The sequence below is a fragment of the Neophocaena asiaeorientalis genome, unplaced genomic scaffold, assembly GCF_003031525.2.
Source record: "Neophocaena asiaeorientalis asiaeorientalis breed wild unplaced genomic scaffold, Neophocaena_asiaeorientalis_V1.1 scaffold601, whole genome shotgun sequence".
NCBI lineage: Eukaryota > Metazoa > Chordata > Mammalia > Artiodactyla > Phocoenidae > Neophocaena > Neophocaena asiaeorientalis.
In genome coordinates, this window is record NW_020174793.1 from 2,560,283 (window position 1) to 2,582,109 (window position 21,827).

Genomic DNA, 21,827 nt, shown 5'->3' on the forward strand with positions numbered 1-21,827 from the left:
TTGAAATACTGTGCAGCTATTAAAATAAAAATGGAGATTAGACATGCCATGATGTTTCCAATATATTGCTTATTAAAAAATCTAATCTCTAATGCCCTAAGTCATGTACTGTATATAAAGAATTAACTTCTATCCTATTCATTAGAATTATACTAGCTATGTACTATCCTTGAAAGAACTGAGAAAACAGCCATTCAAATCATCTTCTGCAGAGTTTAATTTCCTTGTGGAACTCTGATTGAAAAAGGTTAGCTTTAATACACTACTTCCAGGTCACATTTTTTAATAAACTCTAAAGAATATCAGGAAGTTGCTGATCTATTAATCTCCTTATATCTTAAATAAATTATAAAGATACTGATATAGATATAAATATAGATATATATGAAGATAAATATGGGTTGGAGATGTAGTTTATCCTTCTTGATATTATGACTTTTGCAACATAAACATTTGTATGTTTTCAGGATTTACAACCTTTACATTATTTATCCTTAGTTTATTTTTCAATTTCATCATAGATTATGTCAGTTTTGTTTGAACCATTATTTCGTCTACTTCTTTGAAAGGAATGGAGGTAGGGAGGTAAGTGCTAATAATAATTTAGATAATGTTTACATGGGACGAATATAAATTCTGATGTTTTATGTCATGTATGCATGGTGCTCTAAGATAAATTGGGATTTTTACTAATTATCAGTTGGTATTCAAACTGAAAGATATACATATATCTGAAATATGTGCAGCTGGTTAAAATTTCAAATGATTCTGTCTGGAGACTGCATAGATATAGCTAAAACACTCTGGGTTCTTCAGATTCTTCAAAAGATTCTTCAAATAAAAGAAAGAAAAAGAAATACAACCACTGTTATTTTTATAATCATTTCAGTGATATCAGCATTAGTGATCTTCTATTTTTTTTACAGACGTGGAAAGGAATTTAACTCTGAAAGGAAGCAAATATGTGTGTTATAAAGACTCCATATTTACAGAAAAGACAAATGTATTTATCATTCCAAAAGGAAAGAAACAATAGATACTAGCTTTAAAATTATGTACAAATTTTCATAGAATGATAACAATATAACAAGAGTAGGAACAAGATTTTCATACAGCTACATATATATATATATATATATATATATATATATATATATATATATAAATGTATGTACCTGTACTATGAAAATTTAAAAAATCACACGAGGACATATATTCTTCACTCAAAGATTTATACTCCAATGCTCACAGCAGATTCATTCATAATAGCCTAAATTTGAGAACAGCCACCATCACCAACTAGTGAATGGATAAACAAACTGTGATACATTGACACTATGCAATACTATTAAACAATCAAAAGGAACTAGTTACTAACTCAGTAACATGTATGGACCTCAGAAACATTATGCTAAGTGAACGGAGCCAGGCTTATAGACAACACACTGCATGATTTCCTTTAAAAGAATTTCTGGAGAATACATTTAAGTATATAAGGTAGACATTAGTGGATGCTAGGGATGGGCATTGGGGGAGGAAAGTGATTGGAAAGAGGCATTAGGGAACTTCCTGTGCTAATGGAAATGTTCTATGGCATGATTATGACTGTGTTTATATGACTCTATTCTTTGTACACTCTATTCTTTGTACACTAATTGTACACTTAAAAATGCTAATGTTCATTATATGTGAAGCTAATTTAAAATCATCCATATTTAATAAGTGATATAAAATAAAAAGTATTAATGATTAAAATGTTAATTTTCCAATTTAGAGCATTATTTAAATTCCTAGGTGAAGATAACATTTTCTATTTATTTCTATTCCTCTACAGTAAGATTTATATTGTGTGATTAAATAACTATATCACTATATTTAGTTCCTTGAAAATAAAATTATAAAGAATGATCTTTTATCTTCTGAAAAATATAGAAATGAGCTATTTAAGATGGGTTTGTTAGACAACGTTATAAGTTGTTTTAATAAGATTAATTAGCAGCATTTATTGAGCAGCTGATACATTCAGGACTGTGTTGGCAGATTATAAAAGATACAAAGATGCAATGACTACCTCCATCAAGTAGAAAAGTTAAAATGTCAGAAATGACTGTCACACAGTGGAATATGTGATAAGAATTAGACTAGAGAAGGAAACTTGTTTGTAGGCACTTAGGAAATCTGATAAGAGAGTGGGAGTAGAGAAGGATGAATCGTTTCTTAGCTGATCAGAAGAAGATAAAGTGAGGGAGGTATCATCATCAGAATCACTATTATGGAATATTTACTATTTATCAGTTACCAGGTTAAGCACTTTACTTGCATTATCTCATTGCATCTTTTCACCTACCATACACATGTAGAATTTTGAAAATAGGAATTAGGATAAGAGCAAGTTGTATTACTTTGCCAAAGTCACACCGTTGGTAAATGACAGAGTTGAGCCTTTCTGACCCCAGAGTGCAAAAGTTAAAAAAAATAAAAAGGTGTAGGAAGGGAATTTGGGGTTAGATCAGGGATTGACATACTCCAGCCCACAGGCCATATCTGATTTGTCACCTTATTTTTTTTTCTTTTTTTCTTTTCTTTTTTTTTTTTTTTTTTTTTTTTTGTGTTACGCAGGCCTCTCGGTGTTGTGGCCTCTCCCATTGCACAGCAGAGCCTCCGGACGCACAGACTCAGCGGCCATGGCTCACGGGCCCAGCTGCTCCGTGGCACGTGGGATCTTCCCGGACCAGGGCACGAACCCGTGTCCCCTGCATCGGCAGGCAGACTTTCAACCACTGCGCCACCAGGGAAGCCCTGTCACCTGATTCTTTATGGACTGTGAGCTAGAAATGGATTTTATGTATTTAAATAGCTGAAAAAAATTGAAAAGATCAATGAAAAGCATATAGAAATCAAATGCTAGTGTCCATAAATAAAGCTATATTACAACAGAGCTACCCTCATTCATTTTTTGTATGGTCAGTGGGTACTTTTATGTTACGGGGCAGAATTTAGTGGCTGTGACATAGGCTATACGACCCACAAAGACAAAAATATTTACTATTTGGCTATTTACAGAAAAAGTTTGCTGAACTTAGATTGAGAGGAATTTAAGTTTGGTGAGATAATGCTTAGGTAAGTAAGCTAAATTCAATGCAAGTAGGAAGGTTTCTCAGAGTAGGAAGCAAAGATCTGGACTATGGCATTGTTGACCCTATTATTTTCTGTGATGATCAATTTTCATTTTAAAGCCAGCACCTGCTATTTACTTTCCTTGGCTTTTCTGTTTTGAATTACTGTGATTGCTGTCTGTTTCTCTCAAAGATCTATGGTGCTATTTAATTACTTGAGAAGAAGTTTGGGAAAAGTAATACCAAAATATTACTTTAAAGTATTATATTAGATCAGAGCTCTTTGTATTCCTATTTTTAAGGGTTGAAACTGAGGCTAAGATAAGTTGTATTTCTTGCCCTGTAAACCAACATTCTGGTTATGGTATAGTTAGGATCCACACTCAACTACATGACTCCATTATGTGTGTTTTTCTTTTTATCATCTTCTTTATTGGGTCAGAGTCAATGAGAAAATATTGTTTCTTTGGTATATCAAAGCATATGAGAGGAAAGAAGTATTAAATTTTTCAAAAAATATGAGGAATTTTAATTTGTAAGCTCATCAATTCAGTCTACCTTGGCTGCATTTTACCACATTAACTCGTTCAACTGCCTTGCCCAAATCAAAGTGGGAATTTATATCAGCACAACATGAAAACATGAATTATTTCCAGTAAAGTAATAACCAAAGGAGTGAGCAGCTTGATTTCCTGGCCCACTATTTCCCACACTCTTCCGTGTAGAGTAACTTATAAAAAGGGGGAAAAAATAGACTATTTTAAAGGAGCTGGAAATACATGGTGAAATTTAATTAAACAACCAAAAACAAATAAACTTGAGCTGCTCTATGTAGAAACCAAACTCAATATAATAAGAGAAAAAGAGGGTCATTGCAATGTTCTACATTTTTTCTCTTCTACTGTGTCTAAATATTCTAAAACAAACTCCAGGTTGAGGTGTTTGCTTTGTGATATTTAGCTTTCTATGTATAAAGTTTGTCAGATGGAGTTTAAAAAAAAAAAAACACCAAATAATCCAAAACACGTTGAGCTTACCTTTCCAGTGACATCTAGAGAACACAGTACAACAGAGTGCATGATAAAAACATATATTTTAAAACTGATTTGTAAAGATTTTAAAAGAATGTCAAAGTTTATCTGTTGATAAAAGCCAAGTTCAGAAACTATTAAGCAACCAGGTAAAGCTCTTATTATAAATGTTTTACTGGCTAGCAGTGTTTGGGTGGAAACAGTCTTTTTCTGTATACATTTAAGGGTATAAAATATGTATTGTTATTTATTTAACTCACATAGGAAAGCATGCATAGTAAAAAATACATGATTCCTTTATTTCTCTATTGTTTCATTCAATATGATTCTATTATCACGTATCCAGTCTGGCTTCTAAATAATTGTTGAGATACAAACTTGAGCATTGTATTATTCTGTTTGATAAAAATATTAAAATTTCTATATTTATACTATTTACTTTCATATATTGTTTATACAGTTGATTTTGGCAGTGCTGAATGTTCAATTCAGTTAACAGCTTGGTCAAGTCGGTAAAAATAATTGATGAAACTACTTATTCATTTAAATTGGTGTAACAAACAGGTTGACCAGTGACCAATGTATACACAAAATAGAATTTTTCAATAAAATTTCAGAATGAAGCTGTGAAAAGCCCATATTATGTAAACAAAAGGACACTGGGCTTGGGATTACACAGGGGTGAATCTCTGTCATGTTGTTTATTAGACATGGACTTTAGAGAAATTTCTATCTGAGGTTCAACATCCCCATTTATAAAGAGGAGGTAACAATAATAAACATACAAAGCAGTGATAAAGAAGAAATAAGATACTATATAGAAAGTGTAAAATATTGGTTTCCTTTCCTTCTCTTTATTCTAAAGAAGTGGATGACCCTCATGAGAACTTGACAATGTAGTTCTCTGTGTCTGTGTCCAAATAATGTAAGTCATGTCCCCTTGATAACAAGAGATTTTAGGGAAGAAAAATCATAATCACATAACAATAATGACAAGTTAATTCATCACTTTAAAAATTAGTCCCAACAATACTCTTTCCTTCTTAGTACTAAAATGTACCTTTTTCCATCTTGCCAATCTCTTTTTTTGTCAGTTATTTATAACAAATGAGGATACAGCATTCATATATTGCAAAGTGAAACTGCAAATCTTGAAAAAGTTGTGGATTTCAAGGCAAATTTGAAAAATGGCTTCGATCATTAGAGCATAGTTACTAACAAATGAAAATGTGACGAAGTGCCCAGAAACTCTGCAAGAATGTGGACGTTACATGATTGAATATATAGTGATTTGAAATTGAATATTGATAGAGGCCTTGGGAAGATTGCTGAATTCCTCAAGTATTTGGGGAACAATTATTTTTTGTGATCTTTGTAGGTACAAAAGTTAAATATGGAGCATGGGGTATCATGCTATCTTACAATTTTGTAGGAAAAAGATGCTAAAAAATACCTTTTTGAGTATTTTTTTTTCTCAGAGTTGTAGTTATTGCAGAATTTTTAAGTTATGAGATTCAGATTTTAAAATGTAAAATTTCATTTTTTAAAGAATAAATATCAACCAAAATATTTTGTTTTCAGCTCTGTGAAATTGTGCTCCTGTTTTATATAGAGTTGCTTTAAGTGAGTAATTTCTGGTACCAACTAAAGATGAAGAGGCCCCCTGAATGGGGTTCAAAATCAATATACAAAATGATGTTACATTTCTATATATTAATAATGAACTATAAGAAAAATAAATTAATCAAACTATCTCATTTATAATTTCATTAAAATAAAATACCTAGTAAAAAATTTAACCAAGAAGGTGAAAGATCTATACAATGAAAACAGTAAGATACTGATGAAAAAAAAAAAAGAAAAAAGAAAAAAACAAAGAAGTGAAAAGATATTCTGTGTTCATAGATTGGAAAACTAATATTGTTTAAATGTCCATAATATCCAAAAAACCTACAGATTCAAAGAAATCCCTGTCAAAACTCCTACGGCACTTTTCAAAGAAATGGAACAAATAATCCTAAAATTTGTATGAAACCACAAAACACCCTGAATAGCCAAAGCAATTTTGAGAAAGAAGAACAAAGCTGGAGGCATCACAGTCCCTGATTTCAAACTATAAAACAAAACTATAGTAATCAAAACAAAATGATAAAAGCATAAAAGCCAACTCATAGAACAGTGGAATAGAAAAGAGAGCCTAGAAATAAATCCAGGTATATATAATCAATTCATTTATGACACAGGAGCCAAAAATATACAATGGGGAAAGGCAGCCGTTTTCAATAAGTGATGTTGGGAAAAGTGGACAACTATATGCAAAAGAATGAAACTGAAACACTATCTTAAACCTCACACAAAAGGTAACCAAAAATGGATTAAAGACTTGAGTATAAGACCTGAAACTGTAAAACTCCTAAAAGAAAACATAGGGGCGTAAGCTCCCTGACATAGATCTTGGAGATGATTATTTTTTTGGATCTGACTCCGAAAGCAAAGGGAACAAAAACAAAAATAAACGTGTGGGATGACATCAAACTAAAAAACTTCTGCATAGCAAAAGAAACCATCAACAAAATTAAATGCAACCTACTGAATGGGGGAAAATATTTGCAAATCATATATCTGATAACGGGTTAATACCTAAAATATATAAAGAGCTCATAAAACTCAATAGCAAAAAAAAAAATCTGATTAAAAAATGGGCAGAGGATCTGAATATTTTATTTCCAAGAAGCCATACAGATGGACAAAAGGTACATGAAAATCTGTTCAAAATCACTAATCATCAGGGGAATATAAATCAAAACTGCAGTGAGATGTCTCTTCACACCTGTGAGAATGGCTATTATAAAAAGACAAGAAAGAACGTTGGCAAGATGTAGAGAAAATGGGGGCTTCCCTGGTGGTGCAGTGGTTGAGAGTCTGCTTGCCAATGCAGGGGACATGGGTTTATGCCCCAGTCCAGGAAGATCCCACATGCCACGGAGCGGCTGGGCCCGTGAGCCATGGCCGCTGAGCCTGCGCGTCCAGAGCCTGTGCTCCACAACAGGAGAGACCACAACAGTGAGAGGCCCATGAACCACAAATAAAACCCAAAAAAACAAAACAAAACAACAACAACAAAAGATGTAGAGGAAAGGAAACCCTTGTGCATTTTTGATAGGAATGTAAATTGGTGCAGCCACTATAAAAAAACAGTACGGAGGTGCCTCAAAAAATTTAAAAATAGATCTACCACATGATCTAGCAATTCCGCTCCTGGGTATTTATCTGAACAAAATGAAAACACTAATTCAAAAAGATATATGCACCTCCACTTTCATTGCAGCATTATTTACAATAGGTAAGACATAGAAACAGTCCAAGTGTCCATTGATGGATAAATGGATAAAGAAAGTATGGTACATATACACAAAGGAATATTACTCAGCCATTAAAAAGAATGAATCTTGCCATTTGCAACAACATGGTAGGACCTTGAGGGCATTATGCTAAGTGAAATAAGTCAGACAGAAAGAAAATAAATACCATATGATCTCACACCTGGAATCTAAAAACAAACAAAAGCAAGCTCATGGATATAGAGAACAGATTAGTGGTAGGCTGAGGCGGGGGGTGGGTGGTGAAATGGGTGATGGTGGTCTAAAGGTAAAAAATTTCTAGTAATAAAATGAAGTCATGGGAATGTAATGTACACCCTGATAACTATAGTTATTAACACTGTGTTGCATATTTGAAAGTAGCTAGGAGAGTGGATCTTGAAAGTTCTCATCACAAGAAAAAAATTTGTAACTATATATGTTGACAGATGTTAATTGGACTTGTGATGATCATTTTGTAATATATACAAATATCAAATCATTATATTGTACACTTGAATCTGATATAGTGTTATTTGTCAATTATAACTCAATTAAAAAAAAGAGACAGAGGTCCTTTAAAGATAGAGGTCCTGGTGACCTTTTGCTTCATTGACAGAGTTCATTTTTCCATTCATTGGTTCCTCTCCCATTTCAAACCCTCAGATTCACATTTCCAAGTGCCACTCATCTTCCAGTTACCTTGTTGTCAGTTTGATGTCAATAAATCCCTGCAAACTGGTACTTAATATTAGTACATACTGATTTGAGGTGTTATCTCTCTCACAGGCATTTTCATTCTGAAGAGGATTCTTGAGGACAGATCCACAGGACAAAATTGAATTGAACGCTTACTATCATCCAAGCATTGGGCTAATTTCTTTACATAAACTATCTCTTAATTCTCACAATGATCCTGTGATGTAGTTTTTATTACCCCTCTTTACAGGTAAGATAAGACTTACTTTAACAAAGTCAACAGTAAGTGTCAGAGCAGGCTGGGAATCCCTGGTTGTCTGAGTTTAAATCCTAGGTGAAATATTCTGCTATAGTATAGTTATTTGGAAGTAGAGACTACCTAGTAATTCCTTTATCATACTAGATGGCCACCTAGTTGCATTCTCTGGATTTGTTAACTTATACATCATCCAGTGCCACAGTGGATTTGAGGCTGGTGACCTTGTCTACTCATCTTAAATTAAGTTGAGATCAAAATATTTTCTATCTAAAGAAAATAAAAACAAAAATTCTTTTTTTCCTTTAATACTAATTGTCTCTGCTGGAGTTTTACAGCTCAGACTTAAGTACTAAAGGCCTCCTTTGCTCTATCCTAATTAAAACCGCACAGAGGAGTCACAGAGCTAGAGGAAATGCAGGGTTGCTTTAGCAACCTAGTTGCTAAGTTGATTTAGCATCTGGAATAGGAACAGGGCCCTTAGTCATTCAGCATCCATTGCTGTTTGAGTATTTTTCTGAAATGAGTAACTTATTTACTAGAGAGTGTACAAAGAGAGTGTTTAAGGGACAATGAAGTATATTACTCTCTTGTGTTTGCTGTGTGCCAAGTCATTAGCTTTGTTATAGTTCATTAATTATAAATTCACCTATATTCTATGATGATTCAAAACACACATGCAGACATAAAATGTTAGTCGGTAAACTTCATGTAATGCCTCTAATCCAGTTTCCTTGGCACTTCCTATATAACCAATTATTATATTTTATTCTCCTTCACTTTAAGACTCAGGATACATTCAGCACTAGTATTCCCCATTTCCCCATGAGTGTCACGGAGTCACCACAATTCTGTGATTGAAGGAGGGACGGTAGAGGGATGGGTAGGTTTGGAGAGCATGTTTGGGGGAACTGGACCTGTGTCTATGGTTTTGAATTTGTAGGGAGCCAGATATATCAGACCAGGCATTTATTTTGCCTGGGACTCAATCACACATAATTTTACAAGATTACCAAGGCAAAATGATACTAGGCTAGTAGAATTGAGAATAAGCTAAGGGTCTACGCAGTAGAATAAGGAAAATGATAAAATGTTTTTGGCAAATAAATTTCTTAATTATTATGCTTTTTATCTAGATGCAGGTGACTTTATATACTGTGGTGTTTCTCTTATTTTAAGTCAAGTTTGTTGGGACTGGGCTTGCATCTTTTAAGCTCTTCTTACACCTGTCTCAGGACTTATTAGAGATTTTTGCAAGTAATAGAGACGCCAGATAATGATTCTGGTTCTCTTCTCTTGAGGATATAAGTTCTTCTCTTTTTCAACCATTGAGTCTCTGGTGTTCCTGGGCATATAGAAGGTGCATTAAACATTGAGTATTCTAGATCTTATATGTTTGAAAACTACAGCAATGCAGTCTTTAAGTAGTCAATGAATCTTCTGCATCTAAGCAGTTAACTTAATCCTTACAAACATTTGGAGGTAAAAAGTGTGAACTGTAGATATTTTTAATTTCAAGTTAATCTGTTGAAATTATGCCAGTAAAATCACAAATTCTGTCAGTAATTCACAGCTATGTAAACTGGTTGGTATCATAGAAACAGAACAACTATTTTTTGTTTGTTTTATTAGTTTTTTCCCCATATTGTTTACTATAGCAAGAGAAATCATGCTGTTCACACTGCAAACAATCTCCCTGAGAGATCCTAACCAATCTCATAATCAATCCTGAGACAGCTATGCTGATTATGCCTAAAATTATAGTCTCCTGCCCAGACCCCTTTCCTAGATTTCAGACTTATATATGAAGTTTTCTGTAATATCTATACGTACCTAACACTTCATATATCCACGACTCAGTTAAACGTATTCTATTATAAAACACTTTTATATCTTAGCCATACACTTGCATTCAGATTCTATTTGATAGTGAATGAATGAGTGAATCAATTAATCAGCAAAACAATCATATATAAAGTGATCAAAATAATTTTAAATAGGCATATTAACATTTTACACATAACTTCTGAAATAACAGAAATAAAATTGTAATTTTGAAATGAGTAGAAGGAAATATGCATTTAAAAACCTTCCATTAATTAAAAAAAAAAAAAAAACCCATGAAAGTGAAATGAGGGCAAATAAATCATAGAAAAAACAGGGTAACTAGTATAAAATAAGATAGTAGAAATAAATATAAATAGGCTAAATTCATTAGTTAAAAGATAGTGATGTGTCTCCTAGAGTAAAGAAAATAAAAACAAAAATAAACAAATGGGACTGAATTAAACTTAAAAGCTTTTGCACAGCAAAGAAAACCATAAACAAGACAAAAAGACAACCCTCAGAATGGGAGAAAATATTTGCAAATGAAGCAACTGACAAGGGATTAACCTCCAAAACATAAGGATAACTCATGCAGCTCAATATAAAAAAAAAAAATCAAATAAACAACCCAATCTAAAAAGGGTTGGAAGACCTAAATAGACATTTCTCCAAAGAAGACATACAGACGGCCAAGAAGCACATGAAAAGATGCTCAACATCACTAATTATTAGAGAAATGCAAATAAAAACTACAGTGAAGTATCACCTCACACCAGTTAGAATGGCCATCATCAAAAAATCTACAAACAATAAATGCTAGAGAGGGTGTGGAGAAAAGGGATCCCGCCTACACTTTTGGTGGGAATGTAAATTGGTAGAGCCACTATGGAGAACAGTATGGAGTTTCCTTAAAAAAATTAAAAGTAGAGCTACCATTTGATTTGATTCAGCAATCCCACTCCTGGGCAAATATCTGGAGAAAACCATAATAAAAAAAGACACATGTACCCCAATGTTCATTGTAGCACTATTTACAATAGCCAGGTCTTGGAAACAACCTAAATGTCCATCAACAGATGAATGGATAAAGAAGATGTAGTACATATACACAGTGGAATATTGCTCAGCCATAAAAAAGAACGAAATTGGGTCATTTGTAGAGATATGGATGGAACTAGAGTCTGACATACAGAGTGAAGTAAGTCAGAAAGAGAAAAACAAGTATCGTATATTAATGCACATATGTGAAATCTAGAAAAATGGTACAAAGGAACCTATTTGCAGGGCAGGAATTGAGACACAAACGTAGAGAATGGATGTGTGGACATGGTAGGGTAGCGGGGTGGGATGAACTGGGAGATTGGGATTGACATATATACATTACCATGTGTAAAACAGATAGCTAGTGGGAACCTGCTGTATAGCACAAGGAGCTCAACTCAGTGCCCTGTGGTGGGATGGGGGAAGTGGGGGGAGGGAGGTCCAAGAGGGAGGGGATATATGTATACCTATAGATGATTCACTTAATTGTACAGCAGAAACTAACACAACATTGTAAAGCAACTATACCCCAATTAAAAAAAAAAAAAAAGCATAGTAGGCACTCAGTAAGCATTCACTGAATGAAAAACTAAGTGCAATATTTGATATAATATAATAAGCATTTTTTGAAAGGCTGATAATTCTATTGTTTAAAAAAAAACCTCTTGTTTGTGTTCATGGTATAAAAGTTTTAGTATAGCTTTATCCAAAATATACATTATATGGTATAAAATATAATGAAGACTGAAATCCTGGTTCCATGATTTATTAAAGATGAGAGCTTAAGGGTTTCACTTAATCTTTCTAAAGGGTAGATTCCTCATCAATACAATAGAGATGATAAATAATTGCTAACTCTCAGATATTTTGCAAAGATTACATGGTATAGTAAATGTGAAAATGTGATTGTTATATTGTAAAATGCTATATTCATATATATTTTTAACTACAACCTAACACTTTGTACAAGAATTTTAAGTTCCACTTTGATGTAAACTTCTGAGATAATGCTTATGGACAAAATAGGATAAAAAAATATTTAAAGTAAAATAGTAATTACTGATTTTTTATTTATAAGTATCTATGGTGATAACCTCTAAACCTTAAAGTATTTCTGTATTTGGTTACAGGTTTTATGAGGCTTATTTTTACATTTTCACAGAGCTTTTTCTTTTATAGTATAACCCTGAATTTCAAAATTTCTAAACTGACAGAGGTGATTTTTTGGCAACCAGAATCATTTTCAACAGATTTGCTTAACAGTCTAGAAATATATATCTATTTCCTGGTAGATGAATAACTACTTCAGTATCCAATCAAGATGTTTTTATTCACAGATGTTACTGACAGGAATTAATATTGCTCTCTTGGGAAGTAAACAGGGGAATTTAGCAAATGAGTCAATCCTAGCTCTTGCTTTTATTCACAGAAAAGAAAATATGCATTGTATGTCCATTTGAGATAATGAGTAAATGGATTTTGGGGCTATTTCTGAATATTATTTAATCTTCTCTGATATATAAACTATTTACAATTTCATATAGTTGCTACTAAATCTTAGTAGCTGTTATACTTTGTAATAATATTTGAATATGATATTATGTGACCCAAATATCTGTCATAAATGTGAGTTGGTTATCATAAACTAATCACAGGAGGCTAATAGAAACTGTCTAAAGCCTTATAAAACTCTTGTTAGAATCAGCACATTTATTCAGTTATTGAACATGCATTTACTGAATACTTACTAAATGTCAGGTAGTGCACTAAATATTAGAGATATAAATATGAGGTGGAAAGTTTCATACTCTTAAGGAACATATAATCTACTAGAGGAGATAAAAATATTAGGAAACTTTTACTTCCAACACTTTACTTCACTTAATAAAGCTCTGATAAAATAAAATAATAAACTAATTATGATTTGAAAGAAGGAAGTAAGATAAGAGTGGGGAACAAAGCACAATCAAGCATCAGTTAACCAGGTATGCTGTGATGATCTACATGGCTATTTGGACTTGACAGAAATTTGGGTCTCAGATTCTAGTACATCTCAGGGTATTTACTCATTTCACAGTACACAGTCTCATCCCACCAAAACAAAGGCAGTTGTCGAGGCTGTTGCTAACTGGCGCCAGACCAGGGATGCAATCACAAGGCCTCTCTCACTGAGTAGCCCTGGCTTATTCTTTCTACACTCACCCTGCCTCTTCAGCAAGCATTTTTGACTTGACTTCCCCAAGACATTTTCAAAGTTCTCCTTTTAATTGATTAAGTAAAGCATTAAGATTAATTCACTATTTCACAGTGTGATTGTGATCTCAACTAATAAATCCAATCATTCAGGTTACAGTTTGTTCTTTTGACAAAAATATAAAATGTTCCATTTTATTCTTCCATATTGATGATGTGAATCATGTTTCATTTATCTGTTCTACAATTCACAACATCATTAGAGAAAAAGATGAATGGTAAGAAAAGTTTTCTTACTATTCAATACATGGCTGAGCTATATTTACTTCTTCTTGTTTATGATTTCTTTCTCAAGGTTTCTGAGAGTTATGTATGGGTTAAAATCCTTGGCTAACTTATTTATGAATGTTATGCATATATTTACTCAACAAATAATTTTTGAGCTCCTACTCTGTGCCAGGCACTGTTCTAGGCATGGAGTTCAACTCTGAACAAAAACTACAAAAATTCTGTCCTCATGGAATTTACATTCTAAATCAAGGAGACAGTGAATAAATGAGTAAGTAAAATTGTGCAGTATATGGAAAGTGATGAGCATTATGGAGAGAAAGTGGAGGAAGAGGAAAGGAATTGTGGAGGTGCAATATCAAAAGAGGAAAATCAGGAAACTGTTTTACCAAGAATGTAAAATTTGAAGGAAGATATGAATGTGAGGGAGACATTCATATGCCAAGCATAAGAGGGATCAGGCACAGGGAATAGCAACTGAAAAGGCTTTGAGGCAGGACCATGTGTAGTTACTTGTAGAGCATCAGGGAGACCATGACTACATGTGAAAAAATAGGAGGGAGAATAGTAGATAAGGTCAGAGAGATTACATGGAGTCAAATGGTAAGGACTCTAACCCACTGTAAAGACTTTGGCTTTGACTCTGAATAAAATGGTGTATTAGACAGCTTGGGGTGCCATAACAAAATACCACAGACTGGGTGGCTTAAACAACAGAAATTTGTTTTCTCACGAGGCTGGAGGCTAGAAGTCTGAGATCAGGGTGTCAGCATAGTTGGTTTCCGGTGAGAGCTTGCTTCCTGACTTGCACATGGCCATTGTCTCACTATGTTGTCATAATGAGGAGAGAAAGAGTGAGCTCTCTAATATCTCTTCTTATAAGGGCACTAATCCCATTATGAGGATCCCACCCTCAGGGCCTTCTATACACCTAGTTACTTCCCAAAGGACCCATCTCCAAATACCATCACACTGCGAGTTGGGGCTTCATATGAATTTTGGGGTAACTCACTTCAGTCTTTAGCAGAAGTTTTTGGAGAGTTTTAGGCAGAGGGGTGACATGGTACAAATTAGTTTTAAGGAATCACTCTTAGCTAGTATGTTGAGAATAGATTGAAAAAAGGTAAAGGCAAAATGAGGGAGCTTAGTTAAGAGGCTACTGCAAAAACCCAGGTAAGAAATGATGGTAGTTTATACTAGAGAACTATCAGTGGAGGGTATAAAAAATGGTCAGGTTTTGGATAAAATTTCAAGTAGCGCCAATAAAACTGATGGTTTCTATGTGAGGTGTGAGAGAAAGTGAGAGGTTAAGAATGACTCTAAGGTTGATGAATTGTAAGAAATGAAATTGCCATTAATTGAGGTGGAAAAGACCTCAGATTTGGGGAAGATATAACCAGGAGTTTAGTTTTAGTCATGGTTAAGCTTGAGGTGTCTGTTAGCCATCCAAATGGAAATTTTGAATAGACAGTTGAATATACAACCCAGATTCCTGGTTGGAAACATATGTTTGGGAGATGTCAGTACTTAAAGATCATTGTGAGGTGAAACCTAAGGGAGTGAGGGTATATTAAGGAAAGAAGTTCAAAGATAAGCACTTATTTGGGGGACTGAAAGATTAAGAGTTTGAGAAAATGGGGCAAAGTCAGCATAGGGGATTACGAAGTAAGGTAAGGGGAAAGCAAGAGTGTGTGGAATCTTGCAAGAAAGTATTTTATAAAGGAAAGAGTGACCAACATGAAAACTGAAAATAAGCCAAATGCCATCAACTGAGGAATGGATAAACAGAATGGGGCATATCTGCACAATGGAATACTGTTCAGCAATATAAAATAACAAACTACTGATAAATGCCACAATACGGATGAAACATAAAGAAACATTAAGCCAAATAAAAGAAACCAAACTCACACACACACACGTGGCTGCACATTGTATGATTCCAGTAAAATAAATTTTTTAGAAAACGTAAAACTATAGAGACAGAAAATAGATCAGTTATTGGGGACATGGGCAGACATGCCTTTGTGAAATAATGGAAGTTCTAAGACAGGATTGTGGTGATAGTGACACAACTGTATTAAATATATGAAAACTCATTGACCTGTACACTTAAAATAGGTGAATTCCCTGGGATATAAATCGGATCTCAATAAATCTGGTAAAAAGATAAAGAAAAAGACAGAGAAAGAGGGCAGAGAGACAGAAAGAGACAGAGAGACCACACTGGAGTTAAATTGGATAGTGCATGTACAGACAGAGCTTTTGAAGAGTTCGCTATGGAGAGGAGCAGGAAAATGAGGTAGTAGCTGAAAGAGGACAGGAGTCAGGAGACGTTTGCTTTGCTTTGTTTTGTCTTTAGATGAAGTAGGGGACAGTATGGTTGCACCCTGCTGGGAATGACGCAGAAGAAAGTAAACAATCTCTGGTAAAAATGTAGAAGAGAGGAAAGAGTATTACTGAAGCGATTCTTTAAGTAGATAAAAAAGGATGAACTACAGTGCACAAGTTGAGGGATTGGCCTTAGAAGCACAGCAATGCATCTATTCTAAAAAAGAGAAGTTAGAGTGTGAATACACATGTTAATGAGTGTGTGACTTGGTGATGAAGGCTTGTGGAAGTTATCTTCTAATCGCTTTCCTTTTACAATGAAATGGTTATCAGCTGAAAGTGAAGATGGGAGAAAAATTGAATGATGGGAGACATTGAAAGTTTGACAAAATTACAGTGAAAGGACTAGGTTTGGTTTTTTTTCCCCCGTTAATTCCTGGTCATCATAAGCGCACTTGAAATTCATAGTTTGTATTTTAAATTTAGACTAGTCTGCATAACTCTCTATTTTTTCTACAGTCATACTAAGCTGAATAGTTTCAGGCATGCAGTAGGCTGAAAAATGGATTTACGTCGGGATCAGTGTTTTGCTGACTGTCGAGTCAGTGTGATGAAGCAAAGAGAGATGAAGAAAGCAAGCCTGTATGCAAGAAAATAATGATTGAAGGAGAAAAGTAAGGATCAAAGGAGGGGAAGAAGGGTGAAAAGGAGGTAGGATCAATGATTTGTAGATTTCAATGAGGTTAAAGGATTCCTGGAATTAGGGTACTATAAGCAGTGGGCAGAAGATAGTTCATGCTACTCAGAGAATAGATGCTTGCAAATGAGGTAATTATGAGATTGTAGCTGTTGGTCATAACGGATAAGTGGCTGAGATTGGTTGTAAAACAAGACCATGGGAATGAAGAAAAGAAGGTAAAATCTTCAGGAAATGAAGAAGAATGACAGCAACAAGGAAGTGTAGAGTTTGATGACTTGAAAGTTTAAAAATTGAGGGGTATTTTTTTGTAAGGAGGAAGAAAGGAGAATGGGCAATGAGGAGAAGGGAGGATATATGTTCCAATCTCACACTGAATGGCACATACAATTTGGTAGAATAAACAGTCATAACTTTAAAGAGCTGCGGTGGAAACCATGTCTTCAGGGATTTCAGTTGGAGCCAGAATGTAAATGCCATGTTCCACAAAAAAGCTAAAGATATGCTATAGGATTTGGCTGATCAGAGGATAACTACCCATCTGGTAAGTGTTAAACATTGGTCTAGATGCTGAGCTACTCCTGTTATTCTGTGTCATGCATGTGTCCCCCAAAACTTTGCTGTGCTAACACTGATGTTTGAGTAGGTCATTCGGCATAACACTTCAACGTGAGTACTTGGTAGAATATAACCTCTCCTACAATTTTAAATTATATAATCAGTCTAATATTTCTTATGACGTATACAATAGCAATCAGCTGGTTTTTCTCTTGCCAACTTTATTCTTGTTGATCTCAATCAGATATCACATTTTTATTTATTTATTCAATTATTAATACATATTCTTATCTTATGCTTATCATGTATGCAATTCACTATACTATTTTTTCCCATTAGAAAGCTTCTGTATATAGTTTTCTCTGCCAATTGGATAATTTGTCTATGTGTAATCTTGCAGCTTTGTTTCTTATATTATCCTCTCTCATTTCATTTTTTAACACATGTTCCAACAGCCTTGCAATATAGATTGTACCTCAGAAAAATCTTACTTTTTCTCCACAGGGGTCACTGCATATTGTTAACCCCTGTAAGCTTGGTGATGAACAGCTTCATCCTCTGTAGAGCCTGTTGCTTTCTCATCCTCCTTCTTCTCCTCCTCCTTTCTCTCCTCCCCCTCCTCCATCTCCCCCTCTTTTTTTTTTTTATCTCTAACACTTATTTATCTAATACTTCTCTTCAAATCTAATGACCCAACATTAGACATAACATGTATTAATTCTATAGGAGTCTCCTAAACCTACTAAAATCCTTTTTAAAAAGGTGAAACAGGGCTTCCCTGGTGGCGCAGTGGTTGAGAGTCCGCCTGCCGATGCAGGGGACACGGGTTTGTGCCCCAATCCGGGAGGATCCCACATGCCGCGGTGCGGCTGGGCCCGTGAACCATGGCCGCTGAGCCTGCGCGTCCGGAGCCTGTGCTCCGCAACGGGAGAGGTCACAGCAGTGAGAGGCCCGCGTACCGCAAAAAAAAAAAAAAAAAAAAGGTAAAACATATAGGTAAGACTAGATATGTTTTCTGTAAAGTTCACAAACTGCTCACAAAAGGATTGGAGTGACTGAATTGACATATTAAGAATTAGGTTGGTACAACTCAGAAATTATTCCTCATAGTGATTCCTCTGAGTTTCAAAGCAGAATGTTTTCAAAAATATTTTCCTGTTGAAACATCGTTTACTTTTCTTTCAATTAAAGAGAAAGTTAGGAGGGTAAGATAAAGATGAGGAATTTTAAGAAAACTGATTGAGGTCTAATCATAATTTATGATAAGGATTATCTATGGTAGAACAAAACTGAGCCCAAACACTACACTAATAGTACAACCTAGAAACAAATATGGCTTTCACGTTAACCAAAGAAAAATTGGTTGAGTTACCAGGATCCTGAATTCTGTTTACAGTTGTTAACTCTAAAATCTTCATAATTTCTCAGGTAGAAATAGATGTTTGATTCTCTCTCTCTCTCTCTCTAATTTATGCTGTCCTTTCTTAAATTGTATTATAGGAAAACTATACTGAGGTACAAAGAGGCACTCATCTCAAATTATAGGACTCAAACATAATGGGTGTATTTTTCTGTGAGTTGGCAAAAGTTAAGATAATTAACCTGAGCACTTTTTACTATTCTGTTACTCCAAACCCCAAGAAGTACTTACCTATTATCATGACTTTTACAAACAAAAACTCAAGTAGCAAGAAAAGAACAAGTAAACTATAGTTTTGTATGAACAAAAAAATTTCTTAGCAGTTTTCGTTCCAGTGTGAAAAACTACGCCATAAACAACCCAGTTTCCAGCTTATCTTCTGAAACAAGATGCACAGTGGTATTTAGTTAGCTCAACTCTGACATTCCAAATAATTTTGAATAGTTTTTACTCTTTCAGCTTATCACTTCCCTTGTACTCCAAGCAGTATATTCCTCACTGGTGGCAGGCAGAAATATAACCAGGACAGTCAACACTTAGAAAGACAATGAAACAATCTTATCACAGGAGCTAAGTCTCCTGCCCAATGACATTTAGACTCTATGGTCTTTAATTACTCATCTGGTACTCTGATACATGTCACGGAAAACATGCACATTTCACCTGAATGTTCCCCAGTCAATACCCTGTCTAAAAGAATGAGCATATAGTAAAAGAGAGCAGCAGCAATATAGAATGGGATCCGACTGTACCTGGTGAATGAGGCGGAGGAGAGCACATCAGAACAACCCCCTGGCCTTCCCTCACAGAGACTGCACTTCTTGTCCGGCCACTAAAATTTCCCAGATCTGTCAACATAACACAGCATTTAGATGCAAGGCAAAAAGGAGCTTAAAGAATTACTATTTTGTAACTTGTACATACTTTTCTATCATTATTCAGTGAAGGTTTCTTTTTGTTTGTCAAGCAGTGATAGGAAGGTTTTGACAATAAATCTTTACCATCCAATTTTAAATACCACAATTTTCAGTTTATATGTACACTCCTAATTTCTGTGTGTAGTGCATACAAGTTGCCAGTGTAGGAATAAATTAAACAGTACCTTTATAACTCATTAAGTAGTTATTTTACATCTTTATAATACTTTCTGCATATTAATTTTTCTACCACCTATTGAACCCATTGATACACAGTAAGAACAGAAATAGAAGTGGTTGGAGTGCCTGATGTCCAATCTGCTGCTTCATTATCTATCGTGCTAGGAACGGTGTGTAAAGCCAAGCATGAATTTGCCAAATTAGAAAGACTTGTGCACTCAAGCAAAACATAATGAAGATATAAGGTGTTCTTCTCTATAAATGTGAGTTTAAAAAATCATGTTACTTTTATTTTATGGAAGCCTGGAATAGTGTGTACAAATTAATTATACTCATCCATTTTGATTATTCTAGTAGTATTATAGTTATTGAAACACTCACTTGTATGTATGGAGGATTGGGGTTCAATTGTCTTCCCTTAAATTATGTTGCATTTGCACAATTTAAAATATTTTCCTAAAAATAAAGTGGCCTTAAAAAAGAATGATAGGCATTATTTATATTTATTTTATCATTTATTAATCTATTCATAACAATACATATGTACCTTTCCTTTTTTATTGGGCTAGGCTGATCAAAGAAATGATTTTTAGTTTCTTGGAAATGGTAGGAGTTCAATATTTTTATAAATAAACATTGTCCCAGAATTCCCAGTTTGTAAAACCATGTTCTCCTGGTGAGAAATGCTTCTTGAAAATGTTCTGCCTTTCCGTCATTATTTACCAATCATAAAAGAGATTTTTTTCAACCTTTTCATCATTTCATGCTAAAATAGTATATTTCATAGTAATACAATGTAGATCTAAAATTTAATGTCTGTTAAACTGACGAATGATGAAAGTAAGCAGTTAAGAAAATATACTGAATGGATATGAAAGAAATAAATCATTAACTTTAATATTATAAGAGGGATCGTATAACTTATTTTTTTTTGAGATATGGGTTACAATTTACTTATTTGCTGAATTTACAATCAAACCTTTTAAAATACTTTCAAAGTCATTAAGGACTAATAAACAGTAAAGGCATAATGAATAAAAAGAGAGGAATTCATTATTGAAGAAAGTGTTTAGGAATTTACACACAATTCTGCATTTCACTGTAGTTAAGTGTATAATAGTTAATATAAATAATAGATAAAGTGGCAATACAAAAGAGAAAGAATAATTCTACTTTTACTTTTTTTGGTGGCATGAAAAACATACACACTAACTTCTAATAAAAGTCAAGTTCATTCGTTTTCAAATTTATATGATTCATGGCTTTAAACTAATGTGCATTGACCTTTAGAGATAGAGGCTGCCTTTTTTTCCAACAAATGACCTCAGTCTGATAACAAAGCATGGCAAGGTTTCCCATTTGACTTCCTTTGACTACTCTTAGAAACACAGCACAGTGAAGCAGTGGGGCTGTTATATCTCTTTAGAGATTATATGGTTTTATTGTCCTCTTTTCATCTTCATTGAATTTATAAATTCTGAAAAGCGATGTGGATATCAATTTATTTTAACTGAGTTTCTTAAATGTTTTCTGAAAAGTATATATGTAGCTTCCAATACATTTACTACAAGTTTATATTGTGCTTATTATATTTCAAATCAACCTATCATAGTTAAAAAATATTTTAATAGCAAACAGTCCTAAATGAAGGCCTATTTCTGATAAATTGAAGTACAGGCATGGCCTAGAAATTAGACACAAAAAAAGAAAAGAAGATTATACAATAATTATGACCTGAATTGTGTTTTGAGATCACAATGACCCAAAAGATAACACTCAGCTCTAATTGCTTTATTTTGTATCATCAGTTAATACAGGTACAATTAACATTTTCTCATGGAATTTTCTCTGTGTCATTATTTCCTAGGAGCTATAGCACCAGCAGTACAAAGGTAAATGGATTTTTTTCAACTG

The 21,827-nt window shown here is 34.0% G+C and overlaps 1 protein-coding gene across 1 annotated transcript in view; it reads right to left on the reverse strand.

The window, feature by feature from the left end:
• Positions 1-21,827, reverse strand: part of CNTN5 (contactin 5) — a 504,363-nt gene that overhangs the window by 392,791 nt on the left and 89,745 nt on the right. Inside the window, exon 4 of the mRNA XM_024760353.1 lies at positions 19,569-19,664. Coding sequence (XP_024616121.1) covers positions 19,569-19,596 — 28 coding nt within the window. The 5' untranslated portion in view covers positions 19,597-19,664. The remainder of the gene's footprint in view (positions 1-19,568; positions 19,665-21,827) is intronic.